The 12,703-nt window shown below is 39.6% G+C and overlaps 1 protein-coding gene across 1 annotated transcript in view; it reads right to left on the bottom strand.

The window, feature by feature from the left end:
* Positions 1-61: 61 nt before the first annotated feature.
* The window catches only part of pygmb (phosphorylase, glycogen, muscle b), a 22,869-nt gene continuing 10,227 nt past the window's right edge, over positions 62-12,703 (bottom strand). The window contains exons 3-20 of the mRNA XM_015047234.1: positions 11,619-11,697; positions 11,448-11,551; positions 10,508-10,639; positions 8,705-8,816; positions 8,492-8,574; positions 7,857-8,000; positions 7,485-7,577; positions 6,082-6,228; positions 4,729-4,892; positions 3,523-3,637; positions 2,766-2,867; positions 2,535-2,682; positions 2,396-2,454; positions 1,525-1,666; positions 1,174-1,381; positions 751-885; positions 527-593; positions 62-268 (exon numbers count right to left, since the gene is read on the bottom strand). Of these exons, the coding sequence (XP_014902720.1) occupies positions 119-268; positions 527-593; positions 751-885; positions 1,174-1,381; positions 1,525-1,666; positions 2,396-2,454; positions 2,535-2,682; positions 2,766-2,867; positions 3,523-3,637; positions 4,729-4,892; positions 6,082-6,228; positions 7,485-7,577; positions 7,857-8,000; positions 8,492-8,574; positions 8,705-8,816; positions 10,508-10,639; positions 11,448-11,551; positions 11,619-11,697 (2,184 nt within the window). The 3' untranslated portion in view covers positions 62-118. The remainder of the gene's footprint in view (positions 269-526; positions 594-750; positions 886-1,173; positions 1,382-1,524; positions 1,667-2,395; positions 2,455-2,534; positions 2,683-2,765; positions 2,868-3,522; positions 3,638-4,728; positions 4,893-6,081; positions 6,229-7,484; positions 7,578-7,856; positions 8,001-8,491; positions 8,575-8,704; positions 8,817-10,507; positions 10,640-11,447; positions 11,552-11,618; positions 11,698-12,703) is intronic.

Genomic DNA, 12,703 nt, shown 5'->3' with positions numbered 1-12,703 from the left:
TCCTGTCAGGAAGCAATGCCACAGTGCAAAGTGAGGAGGCTACAGGGTGGGGGGTGGGTGTGGGGGGAGGCTAAGCACATGGCAAGCTACAGTGGAGGATAGAAGCAGCTGTCGCGCTTTAGCGAGGGTCATCTGGGGCAGCAATCTTCTCCAAACTGGGTTCCATCCCCCAGATCTCTCTTGCGTACTGGGAGATGGTGCGGTCACTGGAGAATTTTCCACAGCCAGCGATGTTATGGATCACCTTCTTGGTCCACTCCTTAGGGTTCTGGTAAACAGAGAGGAGGGAGACATCAAAAACAACACTTATTCTGTGTGTGAGTGTTATTTAACAGAAATACAAGAAGTCCTGTCACATTAGACAGAATATCTACAAATATAAATTTTTAGGCCTTTCCACAGATTCCCAATTGAGTTTGGATCTAGACTTTGACTGGACCATTTTTACGCAAGACTCTGCTTTGATCTATAATTGCGGTCGGTGCAGCCCTAGTGAAGACATTTCTTTAAGTGTTGACCCACTGACCTTGTAGAGCGCGTTGACCTTCTCCTGGCATTTGATGTAGTCTTCATAGTCTGCAAACACTTTGAACCTGCAGCACAAGCAACCACTGAGAGTCATGAAGTGGGCCAAATTATTCAAATGTTCGTCATGATTTTAGATGATCATTTCATGCCATTTCACATTGCTGATAACATTCAACAAAAGTAGCCGTGTGACCAACAACTTCCACAGATTTTCCACATTACCTGTCATGGTGCATCAGCATGTTGACCAGGTCTTTGAAAAGCTCAGGCTCTCCAGGGCTGAAGAAGCCTGCAGATATCTGGTCCATGGCCTGCTTCAGCTCAGGGATACGGTTGTAGTAACAGATGGCATCATAGCTGAGGACAAGACACAGACAAAGCAAACCAAAAGGTCATGGCATGTCATCTGACAAGACATCAATATTCAGATATGGAAACAAAAGAAACACAAACATGTCAATCATAAAGCATCCAAACAGAGTCCAGATTGTTGGAGAAAATAAATATAGATTAGATTGATCTATTACTGTATTTCCAAAGACAGGAGAATAAAACTCCAAGTATAAATAAAAACTTCAAGGATACCCATTTTTTTATGACCAGATGTCATATTTATTCAGGGTAACAGATCCTGCTGAAACTCACCCCTTCTTGTCCATTGCCTCCACATCTTCCACCCTCATGCCAAAGATGAAGAGATTTTCCTCTCCAGCCTCCTCTGCCATCTCCACATTGGCTCCATCCATGGTGCCGATGGTGAGGGCGCCGTTCAGCATGAACTTCATGTTCCCAGTGCCAGAGGCCTCAGTGCCAGCTGTGGAGATCTGCTCTGATAGGTCCGCAGCGGGAATGACTGAAACGTATGGAACACACTGTAGTTAACTCTGGCTTCCACAGGAGCCAGACAACACAGACAGGACCAGTCTGTGTACTGCAGCTGCCAACTAAATAACAGATATGGATTTCTATATTTTTAAAGCACCACTTATTAATTACCCTTTTCAGCCAGAGTGACTCTGTAGTTCTCCAGGAAGATGACCTTAAGGCGGTCGCCCACCACAGGGTCATTATTGACAACATCCCCGATGGCTGTGATCAGCCTGATGATCATTTTTGCAGTGTGGTAGCCTGGAGCTGCCTGGAAACATAGCAACCAAAAATTATGGAAAACAATAAAGACAAAGCATCACAGCAGGTCAGACAGATAAAACTGATCAGCTATTCTGTGCTCAACTGTACAGTAATATGTTCCTGAAAAAGGTTGAAAACTTTGAAATGAAGCCAGTAATATTGGATAGTTAAAAATGATCTACATTTAGCTTAGCTTGGTGTAGGCTAGCAGGCAGTCTCATAGCCTATATTTAGGAAATTATCATATATTAAATATGTATAGTAGAACAGAAAGCAGGGATTTACAAGTATTGACTAAAAGACATTCAGCCATTTTATTCTCAATGTCTGACATTAAATTGGAATAAACTTTCTTTAAAATGTCATGTGTCTTTCTATACAGCATTTGGTTTTAACTAGGCCAATTAGGGAGGCACTATCTGCTCAGATATGCAACTGAAAAATGCAGCAAACCAGTTCAGACCAAGTAAGATTTAACACAGTACAAATCTTACTTGTCCATGAAATTATTTTTTACATAGTGATGGGAAAACTGAAACATACCAATATCTAACAGTGCTGACTATAACTGAAGGTATCAAAACTGGAGTAAAGGCTTCAGGTTTCTGAGGGGACGGGGTTATAGACAGGGGACCTGACCTGCGTGTAGTGGGGACAGACACTGATTATGTTTAATTACTAATCTTCTGCAACTATCATGCAAGTATATTTCAGAGAAAAGAACAGAGCTGCTTACCTTTCCTCCAATCATGATAGTCCTAGGGGTCCATAACTTATTGGGCTCGTTTTTAATACCTGATTGAAAAAAAACACCATTAACATTAAAATTTTTTCTCCTCAAATAACAAACCTACATTCATTTCTGCACAGCTTACGGTTGTAGAATGTGATGATGTGCAGACAGTTGAGCAGCTGCCTTTTGTACTCATGGATCCTCTTCACCTGCACATCAAACATGGAGTTGGGGTTGATCTTCACCTTGTAGTGCTCCTCCAGGTGGGCAGCAAACTTCAGCTTGTTCTCCTTAAGGTTCAAGCAGACAGACACAATGTAAAAACCAAACAAAATAAATTTAATAAACCCTGATTTAATTATTCAGCAATTACTTGTTTGATTTTTGCAACATCTCTAATGAAGGCGTCATCATTCACAAAATCCAAAAGCTTCTTGAGCTGGTCCAGGTCACAGATGTAATCCTCACCGATTCTCTGGAAGTTAAGCAGGTCAGAGAGTGAGTCAAAAAAATTTAAATAACACGGAAACATAATACGATTTTAATTATAATGCACTTTACACGTAAATCTCAAAGTACGACAGAACTACAATAAAAACCTTAACTAAAGTAAAACCAATAAAAACTCATTCAAAATATTAATCATAAAATTATAAAACCAATACAGAGATAGATTTCCTGAGAACGGTTCACACTTTGAATTGCCTTGTTGCTGAAAATGTGCTATATAAATAAAATTACCTTACCAAAAAAAAAAAAATTAACTCAAAGATATAGGCACATGTAAAGAACTTTATGAGTCGAACTGAAGAAGAAAATTCCTGCAGTTCTCTAACAGATGATACAGATCATCATCATGTCATTGGTCTACAAAGACGGAACAACTTCCCAAGATAAAGCAACAGCTGGGGTCAACTCACGCACAGTTCGTTCATCCTTTAAAACGTTATGCTGTCACTCTGTCAACTCTTCATTATTATTCATATTTCAATATAATTTTTGTGGAAGAAAATAACCAATTGTTAGCCAAAAGGCTTTGATTTAGAATTCGATTATTTTTTTAGGTAAATTACTCAAATATAAAACTAAAATGACTTTCCATATAATCCTGAGAGATCATCAGCACACACCTCAGCAATGACCTCAGCCAGGCCCGGGTTGCACATGACCAGCCATCGCCTGGGTGTGATCCCATTGGTCTTGTTCTGGAATTTCTGAGGATCCAAGTCGTAGAAGTCCTTGAACCTGGAGAAGAGGTCCAACCACACTCAGATGTGTTTCTTTGTAAATAAGGTCAAAACATTAAGAAAAGAAAAAAAAATTGAGCCATGGCCAAAAGTCCATGGCTCAATTTGACATCTGACATGTCATCAGGCCAGATGAAGCTTATTCAGTCTAATTGGATACAAAAGATGTGCTTGAAATCAGTTTTCTTGTGTTAGCCATAGTTGTCTCCAATAAAATCATGCAGCCATCATCACTTTGTTTCAACACAGAAGAAGGTCTGAAGATAATTGTCCCATGAGGGTGAATAAATCTTGCACTGAACTGCAGCAGTAGGTCTTTCTGCATGGAGTTTCTGCATATTCCACTTGTGCATATGGGGTTCTCTCCAGGCACACTGGCTCTTTTTGAAAACAGCCTTTTAACAAGAAAGGCAGCGACTAACTTCTGTCTAAGAATCTACCAAGGAAAGACTGAAATCCAGCACAAAGTACAAAGATAGACAGCAGAAGACTGGTCAGGTTTTTAGTTTGTCTGACGAATCATCTTTGTAGTTGTTAGAGAAGTCTAGATATCTCTTGTCAGAGAAGAAAAGTTCACAAATCCTGTGTCATTCCAACACCAGTTCAGATTGAATAACAAACAGTTCAGAGTTGCTTCTTATCTGAGGGAGTGGCCTGATTCACAACTCCAATAGTGGGATCCTCCAAGAACAACATCTACAAATAATCCAGAACAATCTGATGATCTGTATTTTTCCAACATGATGGAGAAGATTGTCACAAATATCAGATCTTAACATCACTGACAATCTGTGGCCAGTTCTCTAAAAGTAGGTGGAAGCTGGAATAAACACAAACCACGGCAGGATCACCAGTGATACAAAGTACAGAATATGAAAAATTATCAATATAATCCTTCTCTTTTTATTCATTTGATGCGTTTACAAATAAAAGTCATTTGAAAAAATATAAAAAGTTGTATTTTGAATACATTTGAAAAAAAATATTCAACCACAACCGTTGCACTGTCTAAACTTTGGTCATCACTGTTCATCAAATTCAAAGACTTGATAATTACAGAGGAAGATGGACTCAGGTTTTGTTACTCACACAGTGTTTTTGATGATTTCTGAATGGATGCGGGCCACTCCATTGACGGCGTGAGACCCCACAATGCACAGGTGAGCCATGTTGATTTTCTTCACGTTTCCCTCCTCGATCAAAGACATTCGGCGCAGACGGTCATGATCTCCAGGGTAGACGGTAGAGATGCGCTACAGGGGAAGAAGAATAGAGATTTTATATCACTCTGCATTAACCTCTGCCAAAAGTTATAACCAGATCCATTTTGTAACCTGATTTTGTAAAGACAAGATCCAAAAATCCAAAATTACCAATCAAGATTGTTTTTTTTATGTTCCATTTCTATATGGAACAGGACCCAATAGAGGTCAGTAGAAGGGTGTGAATATGGATTTATTTATTGCAGTCCTTTTCTGTGGTCGTGTTTTCCAGTTTCTACTTAACACTTTATTTTGGTGCTGAGAGTGTGTCACCTATGGACTGCAGTCTATAATGAGTGCTGGTGTCAACACCTGACCATGCAGGGTGTCGTCTCATGTCACACTCTTATGTATGCTCTACTTTCATCTGTTTCTGCATTAATAGCAGGATGACTTCTGTCTTGACTCGTCCAAGATGAAGCCGCTAAAGGAGCTGCTACTGCTATCTGATCTTCTTTTTAACGTTGAAAGTACTCCTGGATCAGTGCTTCTGCATCTTTTTTGTGTATGCCATGTGCATCTGCCCTGGTCTGTGATGGCAGATGCCTTGGCTCAGTGCTGGTTCTGCAAGTCAGAGGCTTGATGCAATCCTTGGCGTTTACTTACAAAACTGTTTTAACCTATTTGAGCAATAAACTGAACTTGACTGCATTGTTTGATTACTAGAATCAATTGGCACGGATGTAACAAACTTTTAATCTGTATGTCTGGATTGAATTTACTTTTTTTGTTAAGTGCCTTGAGATTATATTTATTATGAAATGACGCTGTATAACTAAAAAGAAAATACTTTTTGTTCTGAAGGTAGCTTAGTCTGGCTTTTGGTGCTAAAGAAATCAGCCTCAAATAACAGTTAAGTATACTGTAGGCATTTCGTTTAGTAAAAGACTGGGATCACAATTTTTTTTTAGGTTTTAGTGGGTTTAGTGACCTTTATTTGATAGTGAATTGACGGGAAAGTGGGTAATGAGAGAAGGGGGAAGACATCCGGCAAAGGTCACCAGGCTGGGATTTGAACCTGCGACAGCTTCGAATCCCAGCCAGAGGGGTGAAGCACAACCCACATATGGGTTGTATGCTTCACAACCCATATGTGGGTTGTGCTTCACCCCTCTGCCACCACAACACCCCGGGATCACTAGTTTTTAAAGTCCTACTACATCTGCGCCTCCCCCAGTACCTCCAGATGTCTCCTGTTTATCTCATAAATAATCTCCAAGTGTCGAGGTAGCAGGTTCTGGAACAAGTCGACAGGCCAGCGCTCCAGAGCTTCAGGCAGGACCGTGTGGTTGGTGTAGGCACAAGTGCGAATCACAATGTCCCAAGCCTGCAAACCATGAGAGTATGACAGAGCAGTCAGGAAGGCTAAAATTGTACGGCTTATACGGAAAGGTTTAAGGAAGACGCTTCAAGAGACAACAGCATGAATATACGGTTCAAAGTTGCATCAAACAAAACAAGATTTCTGGAGGAATTTCAGAATTTCATGTAGCATTCACTGATTTTAGTGATTTTGGGTTTTCAGTGTATCCAACTGAGGATACAAGTATAACAGTTATTATGCGTGACCTCTCAGATCGTATGTTTTTCATTTTACATTAACCACTTGAATTCCAGGATGATGGCCATTTTTCAAAACAGCTGCCGTTTTTGAGCTTTTTAATCAATTATTGTCATAAAATGTTACCCATTTTCATAAGTTGGGTGAACTTCATGTCACATCATATGTTTTTTACTATGGTCATGCAACTTTAAAGTAATATGTAGCAAAATCTGAAGCCAAAATTGAAAATGAGAACTTTTTTTGGCACAGATGGTATCATCTGTGCCAAGTCAGGTTCTTGTATCCACGTGTGAAACATTTTGTACATATAGGGTCGTGTAATAAGGCAATACTGAAGCATAACAACAAATCTCCAGCAGTATAGTTGAACCAGTGCTGCAAAGGCCCAGTTATACTGCTGACCTTAACCTGGTAGAAATACAGAATTGTTGTGAAGCAACCAAATGACTCCACAACAGAATAAACTGATAAAATGATACAGATCCAATAAGCTGTGGAATTAACTCATGATTTGTAAAACCAATGGAAATTATCCTGCAATAGAGTTGTCAAAATAAATAATGCTTTGATAAAAAATTATATTAAAATATACATCCTTACATTTACTGATTTGCCTCAAAGTTCAAACAAAGTGAACTATTTCCTTTTTCCCAGGGCAGAACACAACTTCACTTAAAAGTGCTGCACACACAAACACTGAGCTCCTCATCCCTCCCTGCAGTATCTCACATAGCAATCATACCTCAGAATCAAAATAGTGAGCAGCTGCTGCTGGAAGTTTAAAACTCGTCTAAAATGGTATGTTGAGAGAAGAGTGTCATCTTCCCACTATGTTACTGTTTATGTCATACCCACATCTTTATATTAGATTTTTCTACCCCTAAATAATTAAGGCATTTAAATGATCATGCTGGAATTGATTATATTTTAAGTTCATTATTAGACAGAACTCTAATCAAGTATCAAGAACTTTTCCAGTTTGAAATTTAGTGTCAGAACATCCCCTTTATGGCATCTACCTTCTCCCACTCAAGTTTCTCAATATCCACAAGGATCCTCATCAGCTCAGGAATAGCGAGAGCAGGGTGGGTGTCGTTCAGCTGGATGGCCACCTACACACACAACACACAACCAAACCACAAGAGGACAGATAATTATGGACCACATCAAATGTGAATGTCACATCTGACAGCATGTGGAGCTAAATATGCTTGATGATCCCAAATGAAACATACGGAATGGTTAAGATTTATCCATGTAGTTCACAAAGAAAAAGCAGCATTAGGACCAAGTACAATACAATATCTATATTGTATCTATATTTTAAGTGGGATATCTCAAAAAGTAATGGATAAACAAGGATGGATGTGAGAATGTGATGAGGCCGTCACCTTGTCTGGCATCTTAGACAGGTCTAATCGCACAAACTCTGTGGAGCCAAACTTGGAGGCTTTGAATCGCCGGATGATGTCTTGAAGAGTCGCTGCTACAACAAAGTACTCCTGCTTCAGACGCAGCTCCTTCCCCTCAAAAAACTGAGCAACCAACACAGAGCTGTTATGATCACATTATTTTCTCTTTCATGAAAAATATATAGCAGCATATATAAATGAACATCCCATATACTGTGCTAACAAACCTGCTTTGAATTTACAGTTATTGATTCTTTCTGAATCAAGTGTTGGTAATATGACTGAAATATTTAATGACATTAGGCCACTGGGGGCAGCACTGATCCACAATCATATCAAATCAACTTTCCCTTACTATTATAAACCTCAGAAAATTTAAAGCTATCATGAGGACCCAGTGGATAATATGCAAGTACTTTGAGGACAACAGTTAGGGGGTTAATATCAGTTCAGTTTTATTTACTGGACCAATATGATATGCTAAAAATGACTAACATTGGCTGACACCCATGTTAGTGTCGATATATTGTGCATCCCTGCAGCAATGTCATGCTTTTAACGTACAATGAAAAGAGGTTGCTGGGTTGTGTCCGAGAAACAATAAAATGACTCACATTGTCGTTGGGGTACAGAACCCTGGAGATGTTCTCAGCCAGGTTTCTATCCAGGACAGCTTGGATGTAACCACCAACATTAACTGTGGGGCAGTAGCAGAGCAGGTCAGTGTTTTCCTCTCAGTACCGGCCACATATCCTCAGATGTTTCACTGAGCAGGCTTTCAGCATGTCATGTTATGGAACCTCTGCATTAATGCAAACAATGCTTACAGTCTTTGAGGTTAAATTCACAGGGAGCCTTGGCGGACCAGAGTCTCATGGTGTTAACGATGTTGTTCCTGTAGCCAGGAACCGGGGTGTCATAGGGCAGAGCCAGAACTACCTGGGAGGAAACAACAACAGAAACCATTACTCTGGCTATTCTGTTGCTCTCTGCAGTGATCTTAGGGAGTCATCTGGGATCACAGTGAGAAAAGGTTTAACATGATCTTTCTACAATTAGATCTGAATTACCACTGAATTTGTATTTATACACCAATTCTGAGTAAAGGGACAATCCTCCCAAAAACCCATGTGTCACATCTCCAAGATTCAAACTGTTAAGCAGAACTGTTGTGATGGTGCTTTGAAATACAATTTAATGTAATAATAATTCCCAAATAAAAACAATAATAATAATTTGGGTGTTTTTATTAAGCCCCATGAAATTCTTTTCAAAATTAGTTGTTGATTCTCTCCTATGGAGTCTGTTCTTTAAGTTAAACCCAGTCATAAGCAAGGAAAACTATACACTTGTAAATGTAAGTGGTTTCAAGGAATAAGTTTTAAATTTGCAAACATTCAAACAACTTTGTCTTGGAATAGGAACTTGTAATGTACATTAGATACATCACTAAAATGTAAAGCCAGGCAGCTGAATCAGAAAAATATGCTAATGTTTCACCTGACCTGCTAAATAACACCTGACAATGAAGCTTTGTTAAAGCATATGGTGTTAAGGTCAGGTGTGTTTGCTGATAAGATATTCTATGTCAGGCCCATTATTATCAACACTGTACTGATTAACAACACAATTGAGCCATCAAGATGTATGGAGCTGAAACTCTGTTATACTGTGGGAATTCACAGCTATCAGAGCCAGGAGGTTGTGTCTCACCCTCAGGAATTTATTACACAATATTAAAAAAAAAATCAGTTTCCATGATTTAGTAAATTATGATAATTTAATGCAAAGTTGGCATTTTTAATGGACTTTCAATGCAACTTTTAGAGCAACTTTGCATTAAAAGTGTCATTATTTACCGAATGACACTTCATGACAACTGTCATAAACATTCATAAAGACTTCTTTATGTTCATGACAGGTGTTATGTCATGTTTATGACAGTGTCATGTCAGTCTTATGCACACCCCTTCAAATAAAGTGTTACCGGTATAGGTTTGGCATTTGTCCTTCAATAGTCCAGAGGCTTTTGTGTATGTTAGAAACATTTGTCCATCACTGCATGAGGGTGAAGGTGAGCAAGTCCAACATCTTATCTGAGCTATTCCATGTCCTTCTGGCAGAAAAGTTAAAAGTCTGGCATTTATAAATGTCTGGATATAAAAAGCATGTCTTATTGTGGAGAAGTTTTTTTTCTTTCTTTTATTTCAATGCAACCAGAGCCATGGATTTGAAAGGGCTCTTTCTAATGAAGTTTCTTTTTGGGTGAGATGATGATACTCCAGAAATATCAGCATCACATGAAACAAAAGTACACTGAAATTCTTTGTTTGTGGAAGCAGAATCAGTATACCAGGATTTGGTTTGGATCCCAGCAGGACACTGTCTTGGTGTGTTTCCAGTTATTTCTGTCAAACCTTAAAGTCAGTTCAGATGTTAGAAACATGATGCCCAAAATAAACTATCTGGGAATGGATACCGACTGTAGCCCAGTTCATAATCCTAAATCACAAACAACAGATTCAACTTTTTCTCTTTTTCTGGAGACAAGTGATTTACAGCAGAATAAAAAACAAATGGAGCAGTTTTTATCCAGAACTTGTGTGACTTTTGTGTCTGCACCAACCAACCTGTGTGTCGACCCATTTCACTCCTTCACATGTGTGTTCCACCCTGCCGTAGAAGTGGACCGGACGCATGTACTCAGGTCGAGCCTTCTCCCAGGGGTTCCCGTAGCGCAGCCAGTCGTCCGCTTCCTCTACCTGTGGATAGGAAGTCAGGAAACACCACGAGCTGTTACTCCTGCACACTCACTGCTGATATGTCTTCATGCTGCCTTTCACGCGCTACAGTGGTCCAGTGGACACCTCACCACAGAATTTTGGATCAGTGAGTGAAACATTAAACCCACTCACATATCCTGGTCCCTTCATTTCCACATGGATATTCCAGACTTTCACAAACTCAAATCTCTGGAGTTCTTTCTACTTAATGACCACTTTAAAATACAAACTACCAGCACAAAATATAAACTACCGGTTCAAAAGTTCACTCGATATGTTACAGGCAGTATGCTTCAAACTGAAATGAAAAAAGGAAGGAAGGAAGGACAGAGTAGGAAAAGAACACAAGGAGGGAAGGAAAATAGGACAGAATAAAGGAGAGAATAAAGGATGCGAGAGAGGAAGAACACATTAAGGACAGAAAGAAAGTCTAAAACGAGTAAGGGTACAGCAAGCAGTAAAAAGAAGGTTAGGAGAGAGGAGGAAAGAAGAAAGGACACAAGGAAGGATAGAAGAAAACCAGTTTGGAGGATGTCCCTCTGGTTTTCTTCAGAGATGTGAATGAAGTTCAGATGTGAGCGAATGAAGTGAGATTTCTGGTTCCAATTTGTTCATACATTTTATTAACCAAAATGGGTTAATAAAATGGGGGGTTGTTTTATGTGAATTGTTTTATGTGAATTTAGTTATGTTACAAAGCTTAATATGAATTCTGACAAGCTGAGTGTGATGCTTCTTCATCTGGTCCAGAAGAATGAAAAAAGAATCATTCATCTTTGGTCCATACCTGCCAGCCATTGATGATTTTCTGATTGAAGATACCGAACTCATAACGGATTCCATATCCATAAGCCGCAAGCCCCAGGGAGGCCATGGAGTCCAGGAAACAAGCTGCAGAGAACACAAGCAGGAGTCTGTGAGCTGGAAGACGTCCGTCAGGATTTAACCCAACACTCACCAGCAAGGCGGCCCAGGCCTCCGTTTCCTAGGCCGGCGTCTTCCTCGATGTCCTGCAGTTCCTCCATGTCCAGACCCAGCTGAGGAACAACACATTGTTACAGCAGAACCAGGTACTGTGTTGCCCTGACACCATTACCCAGACAGAGCTCTAAGAATTGTTCAGGTCTACATGGTAAACAAGAAGATACTTCAGGCTCACTGGTCTATTCAGCTTTAATGTTGCATGGAGCTACTGAACAAAGAAACACCAGAGAAACATGCTCAGAGTCCTCTCAGTGCTCCTCACTCAGCCTTCCAGTGAGTCCTACTCACTGAGCGAGGAGATGACAACTTCCTCTTAATGAGGAGGTGTGGTTGACCCATTGCTAGGGGATATGCTGTCTTCTAGGGACTGTGATTGGTTGATACACTAAACAAAACACTCAAAAAAAATATATGCCCCCATCATCACTTGATAGAAATTAACCAATCATAGAATCTAGACTGGATTAAAAGAAGTGAGTCATGATGATTAATGTTAGCAGAATTAAATTACTTGACTGCATCAACACTTCATTTACATCATCATTTGTAATTTATCACAGCTTCTCTCTATGCTAGTCATTTTATCTGTTTGATTTTATTTGGAGGCTCAGCTGTCAGCAGTTCACTGTGATTGGCTGCTTCTATAAGCTTGTTTTTATCTGGCAAAATGACAAACAGAAAATGGAAGTGTGAGAAAATTAAACAGGACAGAGGAGAAGAGCCTGCTGATGGCACACCTCTATCCATTTTACAGCTCTTCTGGCAGACCTTACACCACGTTTCCTTTTTCAGACATTCTTAGACTCCTCACTGCAGCAGCTTTCTTAAGGCCTAAAATGCACTGCAAATTACATTTATCTTACCAAGGTAAAATTCTAAGATTTTTCTTAATATTATGTCACAAGGAGCTACTTTTAGCCTTAGAATTCTTTGTGAATATGGGCCCTGACATTCATGATTAGTTTATGAGATGACAGTATAGAAACCTATTAACCTTGAATGCATTTTAAAGGGGCAGTACTGTGCGTTTTCCGGCAACAAATCAATCAATCAATCAAT

The sequence above is a fragment of the Poecilia latipinna genome, unplaced genomic scaffold (assembly GCF_001443285.1).
Source record: "Poecilia latipinna isolate Pla-1442-1.1 unplaced genomic scaffold, P_latipinna-1.0 Scaffold40, whole genome shotgun sequence".
Taxonomy (NCBI): Eukaryota; Metazoa; Chordata; class Actinopteri; order Cyprinodontiformes; family Poeciliidae; genus Poecilia; species Poecilia latipinna.
This window is presented reverse-complemented; position numbering and strand designations above follow the sequence as displayed.